The 25,789-nt window shown below is 58.0% G+C and overlaps 1 protein-coding gene across 5 annotated transcripts in view; it reads left to right on the top strand.

Annotated features, from left to right (window-relative positions):
• Positions 1-25,789, top strand: part of IQSEC1 (IQ motif and Sec7 domain ArfGEF 1) — a 113,485-nt gene that overhangs the window by 32,115 nt on the left and 55,581 nt on the right. The window contains exon 1 of one of the 5 annotated variants that reach the window (XM_032648797.1): positions 13,181-13,421. The exons of the other annotated variants lie outside the window; for them this stretch is intronic. Within the exon in view, the coding sequence (XP_032504688.1) occupies positions 13,357-13,421 (65 nt within the window). The 5' untranslated portion in view covers positions 13,181-13,356. Of the gene's footprint in view, positions 1-13,180; positions 13,422-25,789 lie in introns of those variants that run through there. 5 annotated transcript variants of the gene reach the window in all.

Genomic DNA, 25,789 nt, shown 5'->3' with positions numbered 1-25,789 from the left:
GTGGACCAACGGTCTGTCTTCTTGAGGACCCAGCAAGCCACGCCTCACCCGTCCCGCCCAGGGAAGAAGCGCGTGATGGAGTTCTCACTGCTTCCTCTTGAGCTTTGATGGTGCTCTCCGGGAAACAGCCGAGATCAGCGCTAAGTCTCACTGATACGTTCTCTGTGGGCCTTGTGACTCCTGGACCTGCCGGCTTCTTATCTCTGCCAGGGAAAGCTCCCAGAGGGCTGGGGGCAGGGCTTTATCTCTCCCAGCCTCTGAGAAAGGAAGGCAGCAGGTGGCCACGTGTGGCAACGTACCCTATGTGCGTGACTAGGAGGCTTCATCAGAAAGGCTCCCTGCCCCATTGAAGCAAGAGCAGGATCCACCGTTGGTGTCGGGAGGGTGGCCAGTTACCCAGTGGGGCAGAGGTCCAGGCGCTGCCAGTGTGCAGACGTTCAGGTTTTGCACTGCAGAAGAGCAGTTGGCAAAGGAAGAATGCACTGTTAGAAGCCACAGGCCTGAGAGGCTGTGTCCACCAGAAGAGGGCGCTTTTTCCAAATTCACACGCGGGCCCTGCGTGCTCACTAGTGAAGGAGAGGTGCCTGGTGAGGTGTCTGCTCTCCACTCACGCGGTCTCCCTCTGCTCGGTTTTCTAGAATCTCCCTCCAGGACGCTGCTGGTAAACCCAGGGGAAAGGCAGCTCCAAACACTCTCCTCTGTCTGTGGGAGCAGCCCAGTGGATCCTCAGAGGGAACGGGGCCAAGGCTCAGAGACCACGTGCATGCAACCACATTGCAGCTCTAGCTGCTCCTGGTCAGGACTCCTCAGCAGAGACCCTCCACTTTAGCATCTGTTAATACTCCCCACAAAGCTCAAGTATGAAGGACCCTTACCTCTGTGCCCAGCCCCTCGAGCAGGGCCACTTTATTTGTGAAGGCGTGTTGATTTGGGGACAGGAACTCATATGAACTCATCTCATGCACATATATTTCTCCAGCACCCAGTGTGTGCCAGGCTGGCAATAAATGGTGAGTCCCACAGACGTGACTTTTATCCTCACGGAGGTGTCCAGTGAAGGAGAGGGAAATGCCCCCACGAACAGCATGGACCAGGGGCTGGGGGGACTTGCTCAGTGGGGCCTGTAAGGAGGTCAGGCAAGGCTTCCTTGAAAGTGGAGTCAGGGATAAGTAGGTGAAAAGAGAGACGTATGCACCCGGCGGTGGGAACAGCACGTGCAAAGGCCCAGGGGCAGGAGCCAACTTGCCGGGTATGAGGCTGGAGCCGAGACGGAGGGCAGAGGCGGGCAGAGGCAGGCAGAGACTGAATCCATGGGAGCTGTGGGCGTGGTGAGGAGTTTGCTGCTTATTTCTTAAGCAGCGAGGAGCCAGGGTTCGAAGCAGGTCAGTGACTTGTTAGATAGAAATGTCAGTGAAATTGGGTTTGAGTCCTGGCTCTGCTTCCTGCAGTCCAGCTGCCCTCCTGCGGTATGATGGGGATGGGGGCGGCAGGGCGGAGGGTGTCTTAGGTTGTGCCGGAAGGAGGAGATCTGAATGAGGAAGCTTACCGTGGGGTCCAGAGGCTGCCTCAGCTGCCCCTCTGGGCACCTGACCCGTGGCTGGGCACCTCCCTGTCCGGGAGGCTTGGGGCTGGGAAGGCCAGATTGCAGTTCTCCAGCAGGGCGACAGGTGGCGCCAGCCCCTCGGAGGTGACCGGTGGGCTGGCCCAGCAGGGACCAGCGCACGTCAGGTGGGGTTGGGTCTAGCTCTTGTCAGGCCGGGGCGGGGCCACGCTTCCCCCTGCCCTCACCCGCACCCCAAGTGGCACCCAGACTGCTGGTTCGGTGGCTCCAGCCCGCAGTTGCCAGCACCCCGTCTTTCATCCCCTCCGAGGACCATCCATCAGTTGTGACCTGAGCTGACGTTTTAAGCCGATCTAAATTTGCCACCAAGCCTGACAGGGGGACAGCTGGGTGAAACCACCCTCTGCAGGGGAGTATTGCGGTCCAGATCTCCGCTCTGCAGCCTCAGCCAGTGAAATGCAGATAATGAGGTGCCCCCTCCCAGGGTGGGCGTGTGTCAGCACACACTGAGTGCCCAAGGAATGTTGGCCCAGCCAGGGCTGGGCACCCAGGAGGCCTGCAGGGCCTGGCAGTGCCTCCCCTGCTCCACCGGGGCCCCCGCAACTGGCATGGGGGCTGGAAGCACAGGGAGCCGACGTGTGTTGAGTGAAGACGTGCCCTATCCACCCGAGGCCGAGCCCCAGAGTGGGAACGCTCACACCTGGCCCATCGCTGGTATCACATCCCGGCTCCCCGAGGCTGGTGTGTGATCTGGCATCTTGGGCAAGTGGTTTGGTCCTTTTGAGTCCTATTCCTTCTGTAAGATGTGGAAGGTACCCTCTCTGTAGGTGGAAGGATTGCTTACCCGATGGGAGTGCCTTGGAGCACCCAGCACCGAATTGGTGCTCAGGGAAGGGCACCCACTGCCACTGGGAGTGCAACCGGCCATCCCTGCCTCGGAACCATGGGTGGTCACTAAGGGAGACCAAGGGCAGAAGCTGGAGCTGCGATTGCAAGCAGCCTACAGCAAGCTGGCTGACCAAAGCAAGAGGGAATTTACTGGAAGGTAGCGTTGTCCCCAGACTGCCCAGGAAGGACAGGAAGCAGGCCCGTACACAGGGCCCCTCCTGAGGGCAGGGGGCAGTTTCCTCTAGGGATGCCCCCTGGAAGGGGTGCCTACTTGTCCGTGCTTGGGTGCCTGCAGGCAGGGCCGAGCCCCGTGAGAGGCCCACCGGGTGCAAATGCCCCCAGGACGGGGCACTGCGGGAGGGAAAGGAGGGATCCTGGAATAGGACGTGGCCCTGAGGGAAACCGCGCAGGCCCAAGCCCAGCACCCCCAGCGCTGGCTCTCTGTCCCTGGCCCCCGTGTACCCCGCTGTACTCGATATGGGTTCCTCTTCACCAGCGTGATAATTACTGGACACATGGCTGACATGGAACAAATTGTTGTGTGCTTGTAATTACAAATTACGTTTCTAGCACTCCAGGGGGTTCCAAACCTTGATATCTGTGCTATTAACACATAAATTACAGTCATTTATGGAAATTACCAGAGAGACCAGAATTGTCTGTGGATTGTGCTGTGTAAGAGCTGCTCATTGGCGGATGTGCTCCAGGAACCTGGAGGGGCCCAGCGTGGGCCTCGAGCTTTACTATTTCATGGGGTCAGATTCTATTCCCAGCCCTAGACTTTTTTTTTAATTAATTAATTTAATTTATTTACTTTTGGCTGTGTTGGGTCTTCGCTGCTGCCCGTGGGCTTTCTCTAGTTGTGGCGAGCTGGGGCTACTCTTCGTTGCGGTGCACGGGCTTCTCATCGTGGCTTCTCTTGTTGTGGAGCACGGGCTCTAGGCACGCGGGCTTCCGTAGTTGTGGCACGCGGGCTCAGTAGTTGTGGCGCGTGGGCTCAGTAGTTGTGGCTCACAGGCTCTAGAGCACAGGCTCAGTAGTTGTGGCGCATGGGCTTAGTTGCTCCGCGGCATGTGGGATCTTCTCGGACCAGGGCTCAAACCCGTATCCCCTGCATTGGCAGGCAGATTCTCAACCACTGCGCCACAAGGGAAGCCCCCCAGCCCTAGACTTTTCACACATGGTCCCCCACGTCGGAATCCCAGCTCTGCCACGACCAGCTGAGTGGCCTCCAGCCACTAACCTCTCTGTGTCTCAATTTCCTCGTGGACTAAATAACGGGACTTGATGAGTGATTCCTAGAGATAGCGGCCGTCCAGCTGCAGGCACCCGCCTGCGTGCAGGAGGTGCCCCCGGGGGCCTTTTCTCCTCACTCACAATGCAGGAGGTGCACAGTGAGGCAGAGCCAGGTTTTGTTCCCAAGAGGACGGAGGGGACCAGGGCCCTGGAACCCCGCCTTCAGTCCCCGTGGCACCAGACAGCCCTCCGCAGCCTCAGGGTGCTGTGAATTCCTCGTGAGCTTCAGGGCGTTATTTCTTGCTGCAGAGAGCGTACTCTCAGATTCCTGGGTTTCTGGAACTGTAAGACCCAGGCCACAGGTGGGCGTGAAATGATTCCAGGTGAGCCGTAGATGCTGCATGGGGTGACACGGAGCCCGTCATACGAACCCGGGAGAAAGCTCTTCCCCTCCTGGAGTTCTTTTAGCCCCTCCGATTACACTGAGCCCAGAGTGTTGGTCGGGGCTAATATCTCTTTATCACTCCTAAAAAAGCTTAATTCTATTTCCTTATTTTATAGGAAGTAATGTGTCACATGGTTAAACAGTGAAAGATATAAAAGGCTACAAGACAAACAGTGAGCCCTCTCCCAGCCCCAGCCCCCCAGAGGTAAACACCACCCAGAGATACTTTGCGTGTCTATCAGCGTGGGGTGTGTGCGTGTGTGTGTGTGTGTGTGTGTGTGTGTGTGTGTGTGTGTATTCTTCTTCCCTTTTTTGTTAGGCACATACAGCATTCTAAATTTAGCCTTTTCACTTATAATATATCTTGTATTTCATTCCCTACCAGAACATAAACCAGCCTCCTTCTTCTGTTTTCTGGCTGCCCTCTGTAACGTGGATTCTCGATACTTGCTAATCTCTGTTTTAAAGAAAGACAGAGCGAGCCTCAAGCATAGGCCTTCTTCTGATAACAAGATCTGAGCAGGATTTTATAACAGTGTATTGGTTTGGGTGATTTCTTTTTATGGGAAAATTCAATTTATGCTCAGCGAGACTGGCTTTTCACAGATGGAGCAGATATAACGTGCGCCCGATACGAAGAATAGTATTAAGTAATTGGTATACAGGTGCTTATGTGGTTGTTGGGAAGACTCACCTGGGGATAAATCCAGGCCAGTTCTGCCGGCTTCCTCCCCAGCGACACACACCCGTAGGATGAAACCCCAGCCCCATCCTCTGGCCTCATTCCTCACAGCACACCCATCCCCACACTTCACGCTCCCATATATGCTGTTCCCTGTACGTGGGGTGCCCTTCAGTGAACTCCCATTCATGCCACAAATCCCGATGCAGGCTTCACCTCCTCCAGGAAGCCCTCCCTGATGGCCACCCCATCAGCTCACAGTCATTCCTGCTTCTGTGCCAGGTTGATCCCATGGTTGCATTGATCACCCGCTGTAGTGCCCTGGCAGAGTACGAGATCCTCAAACTTCTGCAGATGTCAGAATCCCCTGGAGGGTGAGAATGTACATTTCTCAGAATTCCCAGCTCGGACTGCGGTTACTGCTGTTCTGGGACCACACTCTGAGAACTGCTGGTGGAGGGGCAAGGACACAGTGTTCTCCTGGGTTCTCCTCCCGGCTCCATCATTTATGGGCTGTGTGTCTCTGGACAAATTACTTACCCTCTGTGGGCTTCAGGGCCTCTGTGAGAAACTGAGATGTGACCCCACCTTGTAGAGAATTGCGTGAACGTGTTTGGAAGCAGGGCTGGCACCGACCGATGTGAGTTGCCTCCCGCCCCCGCCCCACCGAACTTCCCGAGGGCAGGGTCCACATCTGATGTGTCTCGGATGCTCTGAGACACCCAGGCTGTGCCTGGGGGGCAGCTGCTGGTCACGTTCAGGAACGCACATGTGCTGGTTATCTATTTATTCAAATAGTGAATCAGATGTTGCACATCTCCCGCACCCATTGATTCCAAATCTGTGGAGCCGGGTCAGGCTGGTTGAAGTCTTCCTCCCACCGGGACCAGAGAAGGGGTTGTTTAAATCAGTAACATAAAGACGATTGCAGAGGGCAATGTTTAACCCACTTAAGAGAAGCTGTTGTTTTCGGAGCACTTAGTGGCATCCGTTTGCAAAACAGGCGTCCCAAGCGCTTGTTATAAATGAACGCCCTATTCATTAAAGCAGAGGGCCACTGAGGCTCGGCTGGGCTGGCCCTTGGTAGCGGTGTGGGCATGACAGTTAAGAATCAGTGCCGCCAGTGGGGTGGTCCATGGCAGGGCAAGGCCTAGCGGCCCCCTCTCTGCCCCTTTTAGTGCAGGTGGGCCCTGCAGGTGAAACGCAGCTCCTGGGAAAGAAACCCAAATGCCTCAAGAATGGTCATTCGCTTTGCCCCAGGGCTACCTCTCTTTAGAGAATCTTTAGCTGACAGGTTCCTTAAGTACTGGGCACCCTGGTTATGAGAAGCAGTGTCTCTGAAAACCAGTTTCATGAGAAGAGGGGCGTTGGCTCAGACTGAACAGGACCAGGATGTGAGCGGGTAGCATGGAGGGGGCTGGCCCCGTGGCTGGCCCTGAAGCAGAACGAATCTGGTTCTACATGATTTGTTTGTTCATTGTTTATTGAGCACGTGCTGTAGACCAGGTGCCTTCCGGGTGCTGGGGACACCGTGGTGACGCTTCATTCTGGTAGAGGATAGACAGTAAACAAGGGAACAAGTAATTGAGCCAGATAAACAGGCGGTGAGATGGGCTTTAAAGGGAATTAGACACGATGGAGAGAACGGGGGTGTGCTTTACCTGGGGGCGGCTTAGGCTGTTCTCAGGCACAGAGAGTGGGCACGGGGCGGTCCTAGAACAGTCTGGAGCCAGTTTCTTGGAGCTGTCCCCGAGGGAGGGACTCGGCATAAGCATACCCCTCCCTCCCTGAGATCTGGCGGTGGCTTCCTTGTGCCACCAGCCAGGAAAAGAGGGTTGAGTGTGAGGGGCACTTCTGATTGTGTCCTGGTGCTGGCAGGGCTCCCTGACAGGGAGTGTGATGAACAGAGTAATTTCGGGGCTGAGGGGGCTCAGGGAGGAGACCATCACTGGTGAAAGCAGTTCAGCTTTTTGCTTCTGAATTTCTTCCTGATGTTGTCAGGCCCCTTGAATCCTGCAAGAAATCCGGCCAATGGCCATTTCCCATCCACTTGAATAGAGTCACAACTCAAGTGGCCGCACTTAGAAGACGCAGGTCTGTTTTCTGCAGGCCCTTTCCCCGGGGCTTCAGGACAAGCAGTTCCGCTCGCCTGGCTGGGCCCAGCAGAGGGATGAGGGCAGAGGGGGTGTTCCCCACGAGTGCCCAGACTGGGGAGGGATGCGGTGAGCACGGTCTCACCTGTGGCCGCCACCCCCATCTTCCTTCACTTTTATAACAAACCAGCATCTGCTGTGCTGCAGGGGTGACAAGTGCTCTGGGGATCCAAGCTAGGAGGTCTTCTCAGAGGAGGTGATCATTCTTGGCCGTTCTGTGGACTTTGTCAGTCACTGAGGATCGTCGTGCTAGGTTTGTCAGAGCTCCACAGAGCCACCCCATCCCATGTGGGGTTTTCTTTCTTCTTGCATCTGACCCTGTGTCCCAACCATGTGGTTCCATTATTGTAACCCTCCTGGAGGAGCTTTCCCAGGCCCTTGCAGGACTGTTCACCCATTTGTCAACTGTTGGCATTAATAACAACTGCATCGAATTTTTAGTGTTCGTTTAAAGACCACGAGAAAAGAGCTCCGTACACCGCCAACCACAGTGGTTCCCTACCTCTGTGGCTTCCTTTGCCAGAGCAGTGAGAAGGAGCTGAGGAAAGGATGCCCTGTTCTTGGCTGTGCCCCAGACTGACTTGGGGACTGTAGGACTCAGTTTCCTCATCTGAATAAGAGCGGGCTGCACTGGGTCACTGGGTGACTCCTTCCGGCTCTCAACTTCTAGGGTACACTAACGTTAAGGCCGCTTTCATCTCACCACTGTGGGTCAGGTCTTGGCCAACCCAAGTACCAGTGAGTTTTTTGTGGTTGGGACCCATTTCCCCTGGTGCCAGGACAGGTGTCTGGAACCCGGCCGGTTATGTGAAGCAGCAGTCGCACCTGAGCCCCACCACTGGGAGAGTGATGGAGTGCCATCGTCCCTGCCCTCAAGGTGCCCACAGTCTGGGTGAGGGGTTCTCGCTTAGCCCAGGGGGGTGGGGGCACTAGGGGAGGCTTCCAAGAGAAGGTGGCATTTGGGCTGGGCCTTGAAGGTTGAGTCAGAGGTTGCCAAGCAGATGAAGAGGGCAACCCAGGAAGTGGGAACAGCATAAGCAAAGGCACTGGGGCAGGAAAGTGCTTGGTGCATTCTGGGAGTCACCGTATGGGAGGGATGGTAGCTGGGAATGGGGCTGGCAAGAGTCAGGGGCTAGATGTCACCAAGGGAGTACCTGAGCAGGTAAATAGTCTGGTTCACGGTAAACAACCCTACACTACCTCCGGGTGACCGCAGGCTCCCAAGATAAGTTATCCCAGGGTCATTTCGTTTACTTTTGTTTAGTAAGATTAGGGGAGTCCGTGATTTGCAGAGGTTTCTATGAAAACTGGTTGAAATTTTAAAAATAACTTGGCACTTAATAAGAGCAGCTTTATTTACCTGGGAAATTTCTCCTCTGGGGGGCTGACTGGGCTCCCAGAGAGATCACGCTACAGAGTTCTCTGTTCTGTGCAGTGTCTGTGGTTTTTCATGGCATCCGACACTCAGATAAATAAGTTCCATTCCATACGGAACCCACAACTCACCCACACGCAGGCTGTATGCTGGACAGTCCCCATCCCTGCCATGCCATCCCAGCAGCGGGGGCTTGTGGCCTGGCAGGTAGGACGCTTGGGTCAGGGTCACTGTTTCTAGGACCTGGCCACACGCCTGCGCTCATCCCTTCGTCTCTCTGGGCCTCAGTTTCCCTGTCTGTGGAGTGAAGGATTGGGCTGGAGGGAGGGTCACAGAGCTGTGGCTGTGACATGGGGAGGATCCTTTCAGTGATGCAAAGAGTAACTTACTAGCGATCAACAGACACTAGGAGACAAGCTCGGGTGGGCTTGACCATAACCTGTTTTTATGGCTGTCATAGGACACGACCTCTCACAGAGTGGCCCAAGAGGCGGCTCCAGTACAGTCTGGCCTTTGGGGCCTCTGCGGACTGGCTCCGGTGGGCTTCAGAGTCTCCTAGAAGATGCTAGAAGACCTGTAGTCCCTTGGATTGTTACGTCTATCATGGATTTCTTCGTTTCCCTGACGTTTAAAAAAATTATTTAAAATTTTGCAAACACTGTAATTCTAAAGTGCTCCTTCCTCCTTCCCACCCTGTGTCCCAAGCTTAGAGGGCAGAGCCGTGTCCCCAGGAATCTCTGGAACCCCCGTTTCCCTTCCCAGAGGCAGCCACCGTACCCGTTTCTTGGGTCTCCTTTAAGAAACAGTCTATGAGCGTATTGTGCTACGCAAGCATACTAGTGTTCTGTATGTTTTATTGTCTGTACATGTCACACTCGTCTGCACTTTTTGTCAAGACGTTGTGTCTCAGACCGTTTGCTACAAGCGTGTACAGCGCTGCTGCCGTTCTTTTGACGTAGGGCTCCTCTGTACCACAGTTTACGTAACCAATTGACAGATGTTGTCTGTGTTCTTCTCCGCGTTCTGCTGTTACAAACAACTAATACCCTTGGACCTGCGTCTTTGTGCACCTGGGCAGGTAGCTCTCTCTGTAAGTATGTGTTCCGAACAGTGGATGGTCCCATCTTGTGGCCATCTGTCTGAAGGTTGCCTGGCCTGGCCCTATCGTTTCGATCACCATCTTCCCCCATGGCACGTGGACTCTCTTTCCCAGATCTCGTCCACAGCCCTGATGCAGGGAACTGGGGGGTGGCTGAACAGCCAGAGAATTCACGTGGAGCTAATGCAAAACTCTCTCAGGGGAGCTTCATTATGTCAGGCTGACAAGCCTTTTCTGTGGAGAACTAGACAGAAATATTTCAGGCTCGCGAGCCCTAGTCTCTCTCCAACTTTGTTGTGGCACAAAAGTATCCGTAGACAATACATAATGGAATGAGTGTGACTTTGTTCCAATAAAACTTTATTTAAAAAAGCATGCAGGGAGCTGGACTTGCCCCCAGGCCTTAGTTGGCATTTGATTGATTTGCCTGGGCACCTTGGTGTCCCAGCCCTATAGTGGGCACAGGGGATGCTGCAGAGAAGGACGCAGGCCAGCCCTGCCTGGCAAGGACAGCACCGTTCCTCTGCCCCTGGCAAGGAACCGGGGAGCATTAAAGGGAGTTTCTGACTTGGATTGGGGGCCAGTCAGGGTGGCTTTCTGGGTAAAGTCACATTGAAAGCTGAAACCCAAGTCCTGGCTACCAGCCAGCACAGTGGGGAGTGTTGCTTGAGGTTCGGCAAGGGCTGGAAAGAGGAGCCAGACCAGGCCTCACAGGAGGAGGCCTCTGGGAGACGGACTGCAAAGGTTGGCCTTTGGGGGCATGCGTGCCACATGTCTGGTCAGAGGAGAGCAAGGAGGCAGTGGAAGGCGGGAGGCTGTCAGAGGCCCAGGAGATGGGGATGGAGTCAGGTTGGGGGCGTGTGAAATGGGCCAAGGCAAGTAGGTTAGGACTGAAACCCAGGACGATACAGTGAAAGTAAACATTTTCATGCACTTCTCGCATCTTCCAGCCTTTTAGGTGGGCTCCTATTCATCTCTCAAGGCCCAGCCTAAATGTCCCTTCATCTCTGGAGCCTCTTGTGGGGCAGAGGTACGGGCGACTTCCTCCAGACTGTCATAACATCATCCCCGGGGACACTTGTCACGGCAATGTCTCCCCACTGTGCCTCACAACAGCAGCCTGGAATATGCGCTGATGCATGTTTGCTAAATTAAAGGAAAGGGCACGGTGGATTAGCCAGCGGAGAGGCGGCTGATGAGCCTTGCTTTACAGCTAAGGAAACTACGGCTCAGAAGCCTAAGCAGTTTGCCCAAATGGCACGTGTAAGGCTTCTGCCCAGTCTAGTCATTTCTGCTCAGCAGAAGAGTTGGCTTTCTCTACCTCTCCAGGCTTGGCTTTCTCACTTGCCTCACGAGTCCTTAAATTATTAATCTGTGAGGAAATTAACTGAGAGCCAGAAGCAGAAGTCGCACTCTGCAGGAAGATAAAAGGAGAGAATGAAGAGGCATTTGGTTTCCAGGGACTCCATCCTCTGGTAGTCCAAATGCTTACAGGGAGGCTCAACGCCCTTTTTCTAAATCCCAGCCGGAACTATGTCGCCAAGACTATCCTGGCGGGCGGTGAGGCCCTGGGCCTGCCTGGAGAAGTGCCTGGAATTCTTGGAGAATCCGGGTCGTGAGGCGGTCAGAGCCCGTGTCTGGAGCGCTCCGGCAGCTGAGGGGCGACGCTCTTGGCTCCATTTATTACAGCCTATTTTTAGAGGGCAGTTCAAGTGGGGGTGGGACTTCTCCACCCCCCCTCCCCAACTGGACTGCTTCAACCCTATCAACTATATCCCCTCCCATCTCCCCACCCCCAGCCAGCATGCAGCATGTGAAGGTCTTCTCCTTCCAGAACCCTATGTGGAGGGGCTTTTGTCCATCTTGATTCCAGCCATCCTAGTAGCCGTGAGGTGACACCTCACTGAGGCTTTGATTCACGTTTCCCTAATGACTAGTGACGTTGAGCAAATTTTCACGTGCTTATTGGCCATTCATATATCTTTTCTGGAGAAATGTCTGCTCAGGTCCTTTGCCCATTTTTTAATTGGGTTATTTGCCATTTTATTATTGAGTTGTAAGAGTCCTTTATCTAGTATGGACACTAGATCCTTACTTGATGCATAATTTGAAAATATTTTCTCTCATCCTGTGTCTTCATTTATTTTTATTTTCTTTTTTTCCGAATGATGACCTTTATTGTTTAAAAGAAAAACGCTCCCACGCGTCTGATTTCGCCTTTACTTAGGGCTTTAAACACCCAGCTGGTTGTTTGTAGAGCCGAGGCCGCCTGTGCACCCTGTAATTTTTCCAACCTCGCAGGTCGAGGCCCCGGCGGTCACGGGGTCAAACAACACCAGAAGGCCTCCGCCGTCTCCGAGACCCACTTGGGGACCCCTGCCCGCTCAGGTGGCGCACGGGACTTCCTTCGCAGGTCTTCATTTATTTCTAATGTAGCAAAGAAAACATCAGAAAGGAAGAGGAGGCATGTGGAGATGGGCTGTGGATTCCTGCTCAGCCTCCCGCCTGGGAACCCTGGAGCACTAAACTGGCTCTAGGGCTTGCCCTTTCCCGGCAGTAAGCAGGGCCAGCCCAGCCCTCTCCCTCCACTGTTCTCCACCCGCCCCAGTTCCCCATCTGGGAATAATGCTCCTCAACGGGCCCGTCGCATCACCCCCTCCAAATGAAAGAGTCAGAAGGGCACAAGCCAGATGCCCCTGCATGCGTGGCTTCCCACAGCTTCCTGACCCCTGCAGACCTGCCAGCTGCCTGGCCCTCCAGGAGATGTACCTGCGGGTGGGGCGGCCCGGGACAGGTGGGGTTTTGATCGTGTCTTTCTGCTTGAGGTCTCCCAACTACATTTGGGCATTCCACAAGTGTGGGTGCTGGGCACTGGGCCTGCCTTCAAGGAGCCGGAGGACAGACGATACAAAAAATGTGCAAACTGAGAACAGCGAGGCGTGATTGCTTCTAGGAGGGAGAGCTGTGCAGCCTGGGAGCCTCTCAGAGTTAACCCCGGTAAACTGAGCCTCAGTTTCCTCTTCTGGAAAGTGGGGTCAGTAATAACTCCACCTGCATCACAATGTTGTCTTGAGGACCAAATGTCAGTAAAAAGCTCTAAAATGCTAATTAGTTTTACTTTAAGCTTGCCGTGGGGGTCTGGAAGTTGTCTCTGGGTGAGGGGAGGGCAAAGGGTTGGGTGGGCTTAGGGAGAAAGAAGCTGCTTCCATCAGATCCTCCCCAGAAAGTCCCCTAAAGGGTATCCCCAGCCTCAGGCTGGGACCCACTCCCCTATCTCCAGGGCAGGGGTGTCAGAGCCCGGACCCGCCCTGTCTGGGAAAGCAAAAGCCCCGTTTTGTAAACTGAGGCCAAAGTCAGGAGTGGCAGAGCTTGGCGCCGGTGGCAGAGTAGGCTGCAGTTGGCTGGCTTGGGGTTTTGTATTTGTTGTGCTTACACGCTTGGGAGGGACATATGGCTACTGGGGGCTCCGTCTTGGAGGGAGGGCGCAGTCCTCCCAGGAGAAGGCCTATGTCTGGGACAGGGTACGATGCCGCCTTGGGAGAATCCCGCTCCAGCTCGCGGCCCCGCCCCTCGCTCCCTCCCGCCCGCGGCACGGCCCCGCCCTTCGCCCCTCCGCCCGCGGTCCCGCCCCTCGCGCCTTCCTCCCGCTCCCGCGCCCGCGCCCACGGCCCCGGCCCCGCCCCCGCCGGGGCCACATTCCTCTAGGCGGGCCTTGCGCTGCGCCAGGCGGGCGGCGGGCGGCGGCGGGGCGGACTCGGCTGGCCTGGGGCTCGGACTTGGGGTCGGGAGCGGCGGGGATCTGCGGGCGCTGGGCCGGGCGACCCGAGGTGGTCGCGTGGCGGGCGGGCAGGGCGCGGGCGGTCGGGTGTCGGCCCGGGTCCGGCCGCCCGGCCCCGCCAGCTCCCTCCGCGGCCGCCATGTGGTGCCTGCACTGCAACTCGGAGCGGACGCAGTCCCTGCTGGAGCTGGAGCTTGACAGCGGGTAAGGGCCGGGGCGGGGCGGCCGGCTGAGCGGGGTGGGCTTGTGCGGTCGTGCAACGCGGGTCCAAGTGAGTGTGAGCGAGGGGTTGGGGGGCTCCGGGGGCAGCGCTCCCCGTTAGTGTGCGTGCGGGCCAGGAGCGGCCCGAGAACGGGGGAGGGTGTGCATTCGCGCTCGTCAGCGACTGTCGGATGGGAGCCCGTGTGGGCGAGTCTCGTGGGGAGACCACTGGGAGTTGGTATCCGGCGCAGGCGGCCCGCAGGGGGCCGGGAGTTTGTGGGAGGGAGCGTGGTCAGCGGGCGTCTGTGCTGTGTCTGGTGGCAGGCCGGCGGAGGTGTCAGGCCTGTTGATGCTGGACCCTGGGCCTGTGTCCGCTCTGTCGGGAGGCCCCCGGGGAGAGTGTGCGGGGCTGTGCGCAGGTGCCCGGGTGTGCTCTGGCGGGGACGCCTGGGAGTGCAGCGGGGCTCCTGGGGCAGGAAGGTCGAGTTCTGTGTGGCTGCTGCTGTGTCTGAGCAGGGCTGCGAGGGGGCCGCTGGTCGGGTTGGGGGCGTCTGTTGACGTGTGTCTGGTGCGGCCCGGGATGGAGTCTGGCGGGCATGAGTGTGTGCCCTAGAGATCATCCCTCTTCTTCTTCGGGGCCTGCGGGTGGCTGGCTGAGCGTCCAAGGGCCTGTGTTTATGGAGAGAGAGGGAGAGAGTGTGTATGTGCTGGGAATATCGATTTCCTCGCTCTTCCCGCCAGCACAGCTGCCCCCTGAGCTGTCTGCAGGCCCCCCGGAGGAGCAGGGCTGTGGGGCGGAGGGGATTTGTTGACAAACTGTCTTGGCTTGTGTCGGGCCCCTTGCGGCGGGAGCCCACCTTCAGCCGTTCGGTCTCTTGAGTTCAGAAATTCTGCAGTGTGTGTCTGGCAGCTGCGCTGAGAACGCATGTATGTTCCTCTCCGCGCCCCCCAACCTCACCTCAGGGGCCGGGGCCCTGGGACTGAGGCTCCACGTGGGGTTGTGGGGTGTGGTTCCCAGGGACCATGGCTACTTGCGTCTGGGGCGGAGGCCAGGCAGGCTGCAGCTGCAGGACCAGCTGTCTGGAGTCAATGGCATCAGTCCGAGAGTGGGGTGGGGGTGGGGGTGGGGTCATGATATTCGCATCCCACACGTGCCGGTGCCCCTGCCGTGCGCAGCTGTCCACCCGGTATTCCTTTGCATTCTTGTCCTTGCGGTACCGCATCCCCATGTTGCAGGGGAGCAAACTGAGGTTCAGCCTTCTGTTGTCCGCACCAAGGCTCTGTGGTGTGAGTGCCTGCTGTATACAGTCCCTGCTCTAGGCACTGGGAACACAGCAGTGAGCAAAACTCAGAGTCTTTGTACTCCTGGGGCCACAGGCTGGCGGGGACACGGTAGTCGGCATGCTCTGCTGGCTGGGCCTCCTCCATCGCCAGCAGAGAGAGCCTGAGGAGTCTCTCCGTCCGTTAGGACTTGTCCAGTGCCACCCTTCCCGTTGGGATGTCCGTGGCCACCTCTTCTGCATGTTGCTACGTCCTGCATCTCTTCTCATTGGAAGTCCCTCCGTGTAGCCAGTCTAAATCTTCTAGATATAGAGAAGCCTGCTTGGGCCCTTTTGTGGTCAGAGCTGGTGATGAGCAGCTGCTCCTCCTTGGTCTCTGCCGGGCCAGGTGCCCTGGAGATTAAGCCCTACTCAGGCCCAGCCCGCAGCTCACCCTCGGGCCTCCGAGCAGGTGGGGCCCATTTGCTGCCGAGTGCCTGGGGGAGGGCGGGAGAGGATCAGCGCAGCCCTGGCCTGTGGTGGCTTAGCAGGGTGCTCCTTGGGCTGGCCAGCTTGCCCCCAGCCCAGAGTCCTTCCGGGAGGGCCATCTCCCCGTCTCTGAACACAGAGAGGACCCAGCAGGCTCCAGAGGCCTCGGGACACCCCCAGCGTGTAACAGGTCCAAGGCAACCTGTTCCGGCACGGCCGCGCCCCCCGGCCAACAGCATGCCTGGCACCTGTCCTGGGTGCTCTGCTCTTCGAGCCTCTCCCACCCTACCTTTCCACATGGGCACAGAGAGGCAGGGAATCCAGGGGCACGACCAGAGCATTATAAGGCGAGAGCCCAGAGTAGAACCCACACGATCTGATGGAGGCCTGCGGAGGGTCCCTGCCAGCCCTGCCGCCATCCTTGGGCTTTCGCTCAAGGGAGTCGGACTCTGAGCTGGTTGTGCTAATATTTGCACAGCTTTGGTTCCGAAACACGGACGGGACTGCCGGCTGCACAGTCAAACAGCGTGATGACTGGACAAATAGGTCCTTCTGGAAGAGTATGGACAGGGCTCCAGGCGCTCAGTATATGCGTGTGCGGGTGTTATCTGGCTGGGCTCTGGAATGTGCCATCGCGGTTTGCTGGGAGAATCCGTGGGTCCAGGGCGGCTCAGGGCGTCAGGGAAGAAGGACTTGGGGAGGCAGACAGCCGTTATTCCAAACCCCAGCTCAGCTCTGTGAGTTTATGCAAGTTTCCACACCCTGCGAACCTCTGTTTCCCCATCTGTGACAGGGAGTGGTGCTGCTGGCTCATGGAGGGGCCCGAGGCCCTCCCAGCGGGCGGCTAAAAGCCCTCGCTGCGCTGGCTGCCCCGTCCTCGGTCAGACGCACAGTTGGCCCAGGTCAGCTCTAGGTGCTTCCCACCACCAGGGACCCATTGGATTTTCTTCCTTCCTCTTTTGTAAATTTCCTCTGCATTATGATGACGCGTGGAATATCCGCCCAGTAAGCACGGAGGCAAGGCGACGGCCCAGGGCTGATGGGTTTGGACCCAGCCAGGAGAGAGTCCTGTGGAGATAGCCCGGGTGCCCTGGAACTGTGTGTTCCTGGGGGGCGGGGGGAGGGTGCGCAGAGGCTGTTGAGTGTGATTTATCAGTTGTTCTCAAAAAGCAAATCGTGACGAGTTTAAAGGCCATTACGGCTCTTGAAGAAGTCGTCGGTGTGGCCTTAGAGAATCTGGCTGTTCCTGCAGCGTGAGTGGCTACTGAGGGGAAAGTGGTGGCAGTCGTGGTGGAGGACGTGGCGTGGTAACTGCTGCTCGTCTGCCTGCTGGGCCTGCACTTGGGTTGGGCGTGTGCCCCCGAGACCCCGGCTGTGCTTTGTGCTCGGCCATCACGGCGAGCAGTGCACCCGTGGATGTACACGCTCTCCGGCCCGGAGGGCACTGTGTTCTCTGGAGAGGCGTGTGCAGCCCCAGGGGCAGCCACGTCACACTTCCTGTGTTCCTTTATTCACTTACCAAACAGTCACCAAGCACCTGCTCTGCCAGGCCCTGGGCTCGACGTAGGGGAACCAGACTACTCGTGTGAAGCCGTGAGCCCCGGGGCCTGGACCTCGGGGTTGCACAGAACCCTGACTCTTCCCAGCTGCGTGGCTTCAGATATATTGCCTCCCCTGTCTGAGCCTGGATTTTCTCATCTGTGAAGTGGGGCCTGTGCAGCTTTGCCTGGTGACTGAGGACCCCTGGTACATGCCCAACAAGGAGCGGCAGCCCTCGGCCCATCATTACGTATCCTCAGGGCTTTCCTTCTTGCTGGTTTCTGGAGTCTGCATGGGGCGCTGGGCCTGGTCCTAGTTGCTCTGACTTTAATAGCTTTTAATGCCTTGTTCGTACATGGCTGTAGCTTCTCTGCTCCTGGATGGAAAGGACCGTTCTTTCCATTTCATTTCCTTGGTTTGCAGTTTCCTAACACGAAGACAGTCTCATGTGAACTTAAGGCCCAGGTGTAGAACCGTGGCCAGAGTCCCCTCCCTCTTTGTATAGATGGGGAAACTATGACGACATTGTTTTTTCCGTTTTGTTCAAAGGTTGGTATAATAATAACGATAGCAGCGGTTGCCATTTGGTGAACTCTGTACGAAGTACTTAGTTCTCAAAGCAGTTTATGAGAAAGAGCTTCTGCTGGGCCCATTTTTCAGTTGGGGGAAGGTTACATGCCTTGCCCAGGGTCACCAGCCAGTAATCCCGAGAGCCGAGCTTTGAACTCCGTCTGCCTGGCTCTGAGGTCTGCACTCCTCACAGCCAGGCTCTGCTCCCTCTCGGACTAAATAATCTTCAGCAAAATATGTCACATCGCAAGTAGAACCTTTTGCATCTTTCCCAAACCACAGAACAGGAGTCTAGTATCCCCTGCTGTGAGGATTCCCAGAGTGTCCCCAAACGTGCCAGCTATAGGCAGGTTGATGACATCTCTCTCCATTCTCCTAATGTCTTGACAGACCCCAGAGCCACTTCCCCAGACACTCCAGCAGGATGCTGGAGGATGCCCTTGGTCCCAAGTACTTGACGCATTTGGAGGGTAGCACGCTTACTCCCAGGCCAGTCTCAGTGTGGCACGGGGTCTCAGGGACAATAGCCAACTTCCCCTGCCTTGCTGAGGGACCCGTGCGAACGTAGCTGGCCTGTGCATGGTGAGGAAGCCCAAGGGCATGGCCTTTGACGTCATGAGGGGACACACATGCATGTGGGATGTTGAATTCCATCCCATGGGAGGAGAGAAGGACCATTAAAAAAACTAGAAAATTTGAAAGAGTCCCAGCTGGGAGGCAGCCTCCTCGTCTGGGTTTCCTGAAACGGCTGTGGTCCGGGCAGGGTCCGTGTCTGTCTGCCACTGTGTGCGCTTTCTTCCCGATGCCTGAAGATGGAAGATGGAAGCAAACGGTGTTTGCTTTTCTGTCTCTGGCTGGGAGGCTCGGTGGTGTGAGAACTGGATGCAGTCGTCTGAGTGAAACACGGTGCCTTCCTGTGTTATAGAAAGAGCTCAGTAAGTATCAGTTGTGGTCATTGTCAGTATTATTTATCCTGATTATTATCCTGATTATTCCAGAGAGAGGAGGCGTCCTTGGGAGCCCTGGCGTCAGGCATCACGTCACGTCCCCTTTCTGGGCCTCGGTTTCCACCTCTATGAAGACCGCGGGACCCCTGTGGTCATTTGCTGAGGGGAGGATGTTTGGTCCAGCGGTTGGGGGGCAGATACTGTAGCCTGTGACCCTGCCCTGGGCCTCACACTCTCTGTGATCCTGGGAATGTTCTTTAGACTTTCTGTGCCTTGGTTTCCCCATTTGCAAAAGGTGAGTGATGGTAAGAGCTCATTACACGAGTTGATCCACGTAAAGTGCTTAAACGTGTAATGTAAACACCTGGTAGACGGTAGCTTCTCACTCTTTCAGAGTTGAGGGGTTCCACGGCGCTGTTCCTCGACAGGAGTGGGTGGCCCCTCTTTTTGACTGCAAGCAGGGCCAAGGCTGCTCGTGGTGCACGGCGGCGGTGACTGGAGGACCCAGATCGCAGCCTTGGTGAAGGGCGACACGCCCCGTGGGCTTGTGTGTGTGCTCCTAGCCTCTGCTTACAGCTGAGGATTGAAACCTCCCACGGGGGATGGACAGTGGAGTGTTTTGCCCAGGGACTGGGAAACGTGCAGCTGGGCACCTGCAAGGAAGGGGAAGGGCTTGGCTGGGTTTGGTGGGTCTGGAGTTGGCACAGGTCTGATCCAGACTGGAATGGGCCACAGAATAAAAATGGTAATATCTGACATTCGGGTGGCCTTTGAATCTTACACACACTTATCCTATTTGAACCTCCCAAGAGCCTTGTGAAGTATTATTCCCATTTTACGGACAAGGAAACTGAGGCGAGAAAATGAAAATAACATATTCAAGTTTTGTACAATGTAGATTTGGTCTTCAGGTTGAAGTATGTCTTTCCCCCTCCCTGACCTTATTGTGGCGAGGGCTTGGGCTTTCAAGAATGGAGGATGAGGCAGAGGCAGGAAGGGGCGGGGGGCAGACAGGAATGTGTGGGACCCCCCCTACCCCAGGCCAAACAGCAGCACTGGGTTCTCCCAGCAGCCACGTGTGGAGAGCACAGAGTCCACGTCGCAGTGGGTGCAGCGCCCTTGCAGCTCTGGCTAGTGACCTGGCATCTCATAAACATGTTTGCTGGCCCGTGAGGTCACCCGGGAGGCCACACGGCGTGAGAAGGGCTCTCCAGGTCCCCTGACAGTGACAGGACGGCTCCCCCGCGGAGGGGCTGGTGGCAGTTGTTCAGGAATTGCTGGCTGCTCCCGGGTTCTTAAGAATCGGTCTTATTTCCCCGTGTAGACCCTGGACAGGCCCCAGGGTAGCTCAGCGCCGTGCTGGGGCCGGAGAGGAAGTGATTGGGAAACGGCTCTTTCCTCTGCCGCGAGAAGGGCGAGGTGCGGCCCCGCAGATGCGGCTTCTCTGTTCCCTCCGGCCTTGACTTTCTCAAAGCCATAAATCAAATGTGCAGGGTCTGGGCTTTTTCCCCCATGCAGTAAAAATGGCAGAATGGCCCAGGAAGATGCTAGGCCTTGATGTGGACAGCAGATTCTTGGCACGATTTTAAACTCGTTCTTACGGAAAACTCCAAACATATCCAAAGTAGAGAGAATGGCAGAATGGCTCCCATGGGCAGTTTTACTTCCTTGCCTCTGGATTACTCTGAGGCAAATCCCAGACATTTTGTTGATTTTAAATCAAGGACCTGTCGTGCGGTCAGCCTCACGTCTGGCAGTGGAGATGTCGTGTGGCTGGGGTGGGTCCCTGGGGCACATCCGCGTTCCTCCAATGGCCCTTGGCTGTGGTGGCCCAGCCTGGGAACCCAGAGCCTGGCCCGGTTTCCCGGCCTTGAGACCCGAGTGGCGCCAGCCCCTGGGGGAGGCCAGGCCTGCGAGGCCCCTCCGTCAGGTCGTCGGGTGGGATGCCCAAGGCACTGGCCTTCACCCCGCAGGCCCCCAGGCAGGACCGGGCTCCCTGCCCAGTGTCCCCACGGGGCCCTGCCTGCTGCCCCGGGGCTGCCCTCGCCCGGTGGTGGGGTAGCAGTGGCCTCTGCGCCCCTGTCCCCCCACACAGTGGCCTCTCATCTTGCCTGGCCTCTGGATGGCCTGACACGTGGCCCCCAAGTGCTCTTTCCTCTGGCTTAAGAGACATCCACATGTACCACTGCAGCTCCTTCCAAGCCCTCCTGGCCAGCCCCTCTCCCACCCGGGCCTCTACCAGGCCCTCGTCCCTCCTCTGTGTCCTGCGGCTTCTACCCCGGCTCCTTACGGCCTCCCCTCCCCAGATCTCCCCGCCCGACCCTGGCTAGGGCTCCGGATAGAAGGCTGGAGTCATCCTGACACCCACCCCCCCTCAGCGCCCCGCATTGTGTCTCAGCCTGGCACACGGTGGGTGCTCAGGAAATACGAGTTGGTCTGGTCCTTAGGAACATGTTAACACATCACTGTCACCACCCCGGCGTCTGACACAGTGCTGGGCACACAGCGGGCCCGCAGCCAGATTCAGTTAAAAAGCCACAGCATGCCCGAGTCCCGCCCCACTCCTGCTCTGAACCGGTGCCCAGCCAGTTAGCGCACCCCGCACTCTGCTCAGGTGGGGGCTGGTCTAGGGCCACATGGTCTGACGCCCGGTTCTGAGCAAAGGCCTCCCCTTAACGTCTCTTTCCACTGCCACCCACCCACTGCCTTCCAGCCACCCGGTCCCCGTGGCGCCGTGGGACGCAGCCCCCAGCACGTCCTGATTCTCAGGCCCCAGGTGAGGACTTGGGTGCGTTACCATGTGGCCCTCACGGCAGCCCTGTGAGCTGGACAACACCCCCATCTTATGGCTGAGAAACTGAGGCACAGAGAGGCCTAGTCACTTGCCCGAGGTCGCGCAGCTCCTGCTTGCCAGGTGCCAGACAGGGGAGAGCCGTGTGCCGCTGTTACAGGAGGTTGAGGGGCAGCATCCTTCCCCAGGCCCTTGCTGTTCCGGCTCCGGCTGCCGCGTGTGGGTGGGGGCCTGTCGGCGATGCTGCACGTCCAGGTCCTGAGAGGCAGGAGGGGGTCGGGGGGCAGGCAAGGTGGGTGGGCTCCCCCTCCCGAGGAAGAGATTGCAGAGGTGCGGGTGTGAAACACGGTGGCCCATCGGCCGGCGGCCCGGTGCCTTGGTCGGCCTCCCCCCTTCCCCCCCTCCCCCACTCACTCAGTTACATTACCTCTGTGTCTCAGTTTCTCTGTCGACTAAATGGGTAGGTGATAGAGCACTTGCCTCTACCTTTAGCTCCGAGCGTGAGCCCTCAGTGGCCTGCGGCCCCTGGGTGACGGCGCGGTGTCCACGCGTTCCCGGCTGTGACAGAGGTGCCGCTCTGGTGGAGGTGTTGTTGGGGTTCGACTGTGCACGTGTCGGGGCGGCTGAATGGGAACCCTGTACTCAACGCTTCGTTTTGCTGAGAACCTAAAACTACTCTAAAGAGTAAACATCTATTAAGGAAAAAGTTGTTGGATGGTTAGTCAGTTCCCTGTGAGGTGCTCAGCACGCTGGGGGCGTGGCTGTCACCTGCTGCTGTGCAGTGATTCTTGTCACTGTCAGTTCCTTCCTTCCTTCACTCATCCTAGGATGTGCTGGCCCCGAGGACACAGACGCACAACGTGTGTGCCTGTCCCAGGGTCAGCTCACTATCGGGCAGGGCGTCCGGGGGCCTCTTATGGGCTGTGCCCCCTCCGTCATGGGCGCCCAGTGCCCCGGGAAGGGCATGGACAGTGCCACAGCCTGGAACACAAGGGGAGGGGTGGGCAGGGCCCCGTGGGAGCGGGCATGGGCACTGCCCCAGGGAGTCGGACCGTGACAAAGATTTTAGGTCGGCAAGGACTTGGATGATTTGCAATTTGGAAAGTGCTTTCTCGCAGCGGAGGGAGCGAGAACAGCTTGGTGGCCCACTGTCTAGGATGGGACTGGACAGCTGGGCCGAGAGCGTCCCGGGCTCCGAGAGGGCCCTGCACCGGGCCCTGGCCGACAGGGTGGGCTGCAGATGGGAGGCCTGCGTGCCGGATGTCCCCTCTCTGCCCGGTCGCTCCCCCGAGCCACCTCCCCAGCTGGTGCCTCCTGCCTGCCCTGCCAGGAGGGGGGTGGGTAGGGTCCCTGGGGCCCGGCCCAGCCCAGTCTGCTGGAGCCTGCCACAGAGAACTGCTTTATTTAAGTCCATGTTGCGCGTATGGAAATAACTAGAGGCCTCTGTATTTAATTTGGCTCAGCTGGGAAGATTTTTGGCTGTGTGCATGCGTGTGTGTGTGTCTGTGTGTGTGTGTTTGGAAAAATCTTTCCGAGTGCGCCCAGGGACTGGAAGCCCCAGTCATCCTCATGCAGTCAAACGGTCAAAACCAACCAGGACCGCCCTGGTTCAGCCCGGGATGAGTGTCTGGCAGAGGGCAGGCGGTAGGAAGTGGCCAAGAAGAAAATACACACGGGGAAGAGGTGATGCTGTGTGCACATGAGATCCCGGTGAGGGGAGAGGTTTGTAAACTTTCAGGTAGCCTGTGGGTGGAGCGAAAGGATGAAGCTCTGTGCGTTGCACCAAGGTGTTCCTGGTTCCCGAGCAGGGAGTGCTTAGGTTGGCGCTGGACTGGAGACCACGTTTCCCACATCTCTCTCCGGCCTCGACAAACCCGGCCAAGGCTCTCGGCCAAGCCCTTGTCCGTCCGTGTGCAGAGCAGAAATACGCCCAGCGCTCACGCGGGGGCTTGCAGTTGGCAAAGCCTGTGCTCACTTGATTCCCCTTTGCCTGCTGGGTAGCGGGCAGGAGTGATACCCATTGCTAAGATGAGCCAGCGGAAGCCTGGAGAGGTGAGGTCACCTGCCCGGGGTCACTTGGCCCGGCAGTGGGGCAGCTGGAGCTCGACCTGGTCTGACCTCCTCCCAGAGCCGCCCAACACTCCCTGTGGGCGCTTCCCGAGCTGCAGGGCACCGTTCCTTTCACAGACGGGTGAAGGGGGCTGCTGAGGGTGGGCAAACCCCAGGACGTCACCTGGGCGTCCAGGTTTGGATGGACGCTTTTTAAGTTATATCCTAGTCGCATGACATTGAGGAAGGAGGACGTCTGGTGAGTTGAAGTTTGGTGGCCATGACGGCTATGTGATTGTGGATCGTCAGCCACGTGGACCCACTTCGGTGGGTCTTGCAAAAATCAAACGCTCGGAGGGTGCGACAGAGTGGAAGGCCTGGGCGTTCCCACCGCTGTGCAGAGCTGTGGGAATTCTGGAACCCTGCCCCTCGGGACTTGGTGTTCTAAATCAGGTTCCTTGGGAACAGCAGATCCCGGAGCTGCAGATCTGACTTTTCTGCTCTTTGAGTTGTGAATCTTGGTCCTTTGCAAGCATGGCAAGCAAATGCAGATGCTCTGAAAGGAAGGCGGTGTGAGGGAGAGGAGCAGGCCAGGTGTGGGCAGGCTATAGGGAGTGGTGAGGACTGTGGCGGTGGGAGAACGCCTGCCCCCTGATGGGTGTGGCTGCCGTCCAGCTCCGTCTGATTGTTACCAAGCTGGAATATGGGCCCATGTGGCCTGATCCTTAGCTGCCCATCTGGAGCTCTGTGTTGAGACCTCGTGAGCTCCCCTTGCAGAGACCCTTGTCTCCCAGAGAGCTCTGCCCCTCAGGTGCCCATGTGAGGAGTGGCAGGGTGGGTGCCAGGCCTCCCAGCCAGCCGTCCTGGGGGTGAGGCGCAGGGTCCCAGATGGCTGGACCTCACCCTTCCCTTGGTCCTCGCCCAGATGGCGCTGGGGAGAATAAAAGGCTTTTTCCAGCCTTTCTCTGGAAAGGCTGCCGGTCCTGAGTTTGGCTGCAGGACTGTCATTAGAGGCCCCATTTCCCTTGGTTTAGGCCTGTCCCCTGGCTTGGTGCTCTGGTCCCTGGGATGTGGGTTGAGATCCTCAGGCAGGTTGGGGTCCCCTGGGACGGCTGGTGATGCCACGTGAGCAGCCCCTCGCCAAGCGGAGGCCCTGGCTGGGCTGGATTGGGGGTTGCCTGTGTCGGCCCTCACCCCTTCCCCACGACCCTGCCTCCACCCGAGCCTGTGGCTTCCCCGCCAGCTGGATTCCAGCCCAGGTAAAAGCGCACATTTGCCGCCTGTGGAGGGGTCCCTGTGCCTGCCTCCCATCTGAGGCCCCATCGGGGCCGGCCAGCAGGCCTCCCAGGGCTGGGGAGGTGGGCGCGGGCAGAGGCGGCCTGTACGCGGCCCCTGTTCCTTTGAGCCTCGAGGCTTGGGGAGCGGCGTTCTGGGTGCAGAACACACGTCTCTGCCTCAGAGAAACTCGCCCGAGTCTGCGGCCGTTTGGTGCTGCCGAGGCCGGGCGGCAGGGCCAGGGAGCAGGCGTGGGCACAGATCCAGAGTCCCAGGCCCCGTCACGGCTGTGGGTGTGTCGGGGGAGTCGGATGAGTCTGCCCCCCACCCCAGGCATCGGTGCCCCCGCTTGTAAGCGAGGGAGGAGTGAGCCCGGCTGCGGGCTTGCTGGGCCTGACTGAGGCGGCCCCAGTGAAACGCCTGGCCAAGGGGCTGAGGGCGCCGCCCAAAGGTCTTACAGGGAAAGTTAGGGGCACGCGGCCCCTGGTCCAGGAGTAGCTAAGAGAGGGCACGGGTGTGGGAGGGGAGGCTGGGAGGTTCGCCTGATGCCCAGCTCTGGATCCTGATCATGCAGTGGGCCCCATCCTTCTCATCTCTGTGTTTGTTGAGTGAATAAGCGAACAAACGAGGGATGCTACTTCCCAGATTCACTGGGGCTCCTTAGCCACTGGTGGCATCGCTCGTGTAGCATCGCTCATTCACTCATTCAGCAAATGCTCACTGAGCTCCCCGAGCCCTGTTGTCAGCCCCGGGGGCCTGAGCAAGGGGCCAGCAGCACGCAGCCCCCACCCAGCTTTCCAAGGCAGAGACACAGGATGCAGGAGAAAAGGCAGTCAGATAACCAGCCTGCTCGATGCAGTGGAGACAGTGGAGGTGGGGGAAGGTGGGGCTGGTAGCTGCAGAACGCCTTTCCCTTCCCTGTTGCCAGGGTGGCCTTTATGCCCTGCGTTTGCCGTGCCCTGAACCCCATGGGATGGCCTTCGCTGGATCTGACTGCAGGCTGTTGGTGCTGACCTCTGACCCTCCGTCCCCGCTCCCCCCCCCCCCCCCCCCGCCCCCCCGGCTATCTTAATGGGAGTGACTCACGATGAGCTGCCGGGAGGTCCAGCCCGGGCTCCGGCAGGCAGGCGGGTAGACAGCCGTTCTTTATGTTTAGGAGTCAGGCCTGCGCCAGGGATGTTGGAGCCGCCACCTCCCCAGGGCCGGAAGAGCGACTTGGAAATATGTTCACAGGGCGAGGGCCTGGCTGCGTAGCGGACTTCTGTTCCTTCCCTCTGGCCGTGCGCTGGTGACAACAGGCCTGTCTGAGGAAGGGCGCTGCCCCGCCCCCTGGAGGGGTTCCTGTCCAGTTAGGCTCGGCATTGGCTGTCTGTAGGGCTCCTTGCCCGGCAACGGGTCCCCGACTCCATACCCCCGAGGGGGCGGCCTCACTCCTGCTCTGCAAGTGGGAAA

Source organism: Phocoena sinus, chromosome 11 (assembly GCF_008692025.1).
Source record: "Phocoena sinus isolate mPhoSin1 chromosome 11, mPhoSin1.pri, whole genome shotgun sequence".
Lineage (NCBI taxonomy): Eukaryota > Metazoa > Chordata > Mammalia > Artiodactyla > Phocoenidae > Phocoena > Phocoena sinus.
The sequence above is the reverse complement of the archived record's forward strand: the minus strand, read 5'-3'. Positions and strand labels throughout refer to the sequence as shown.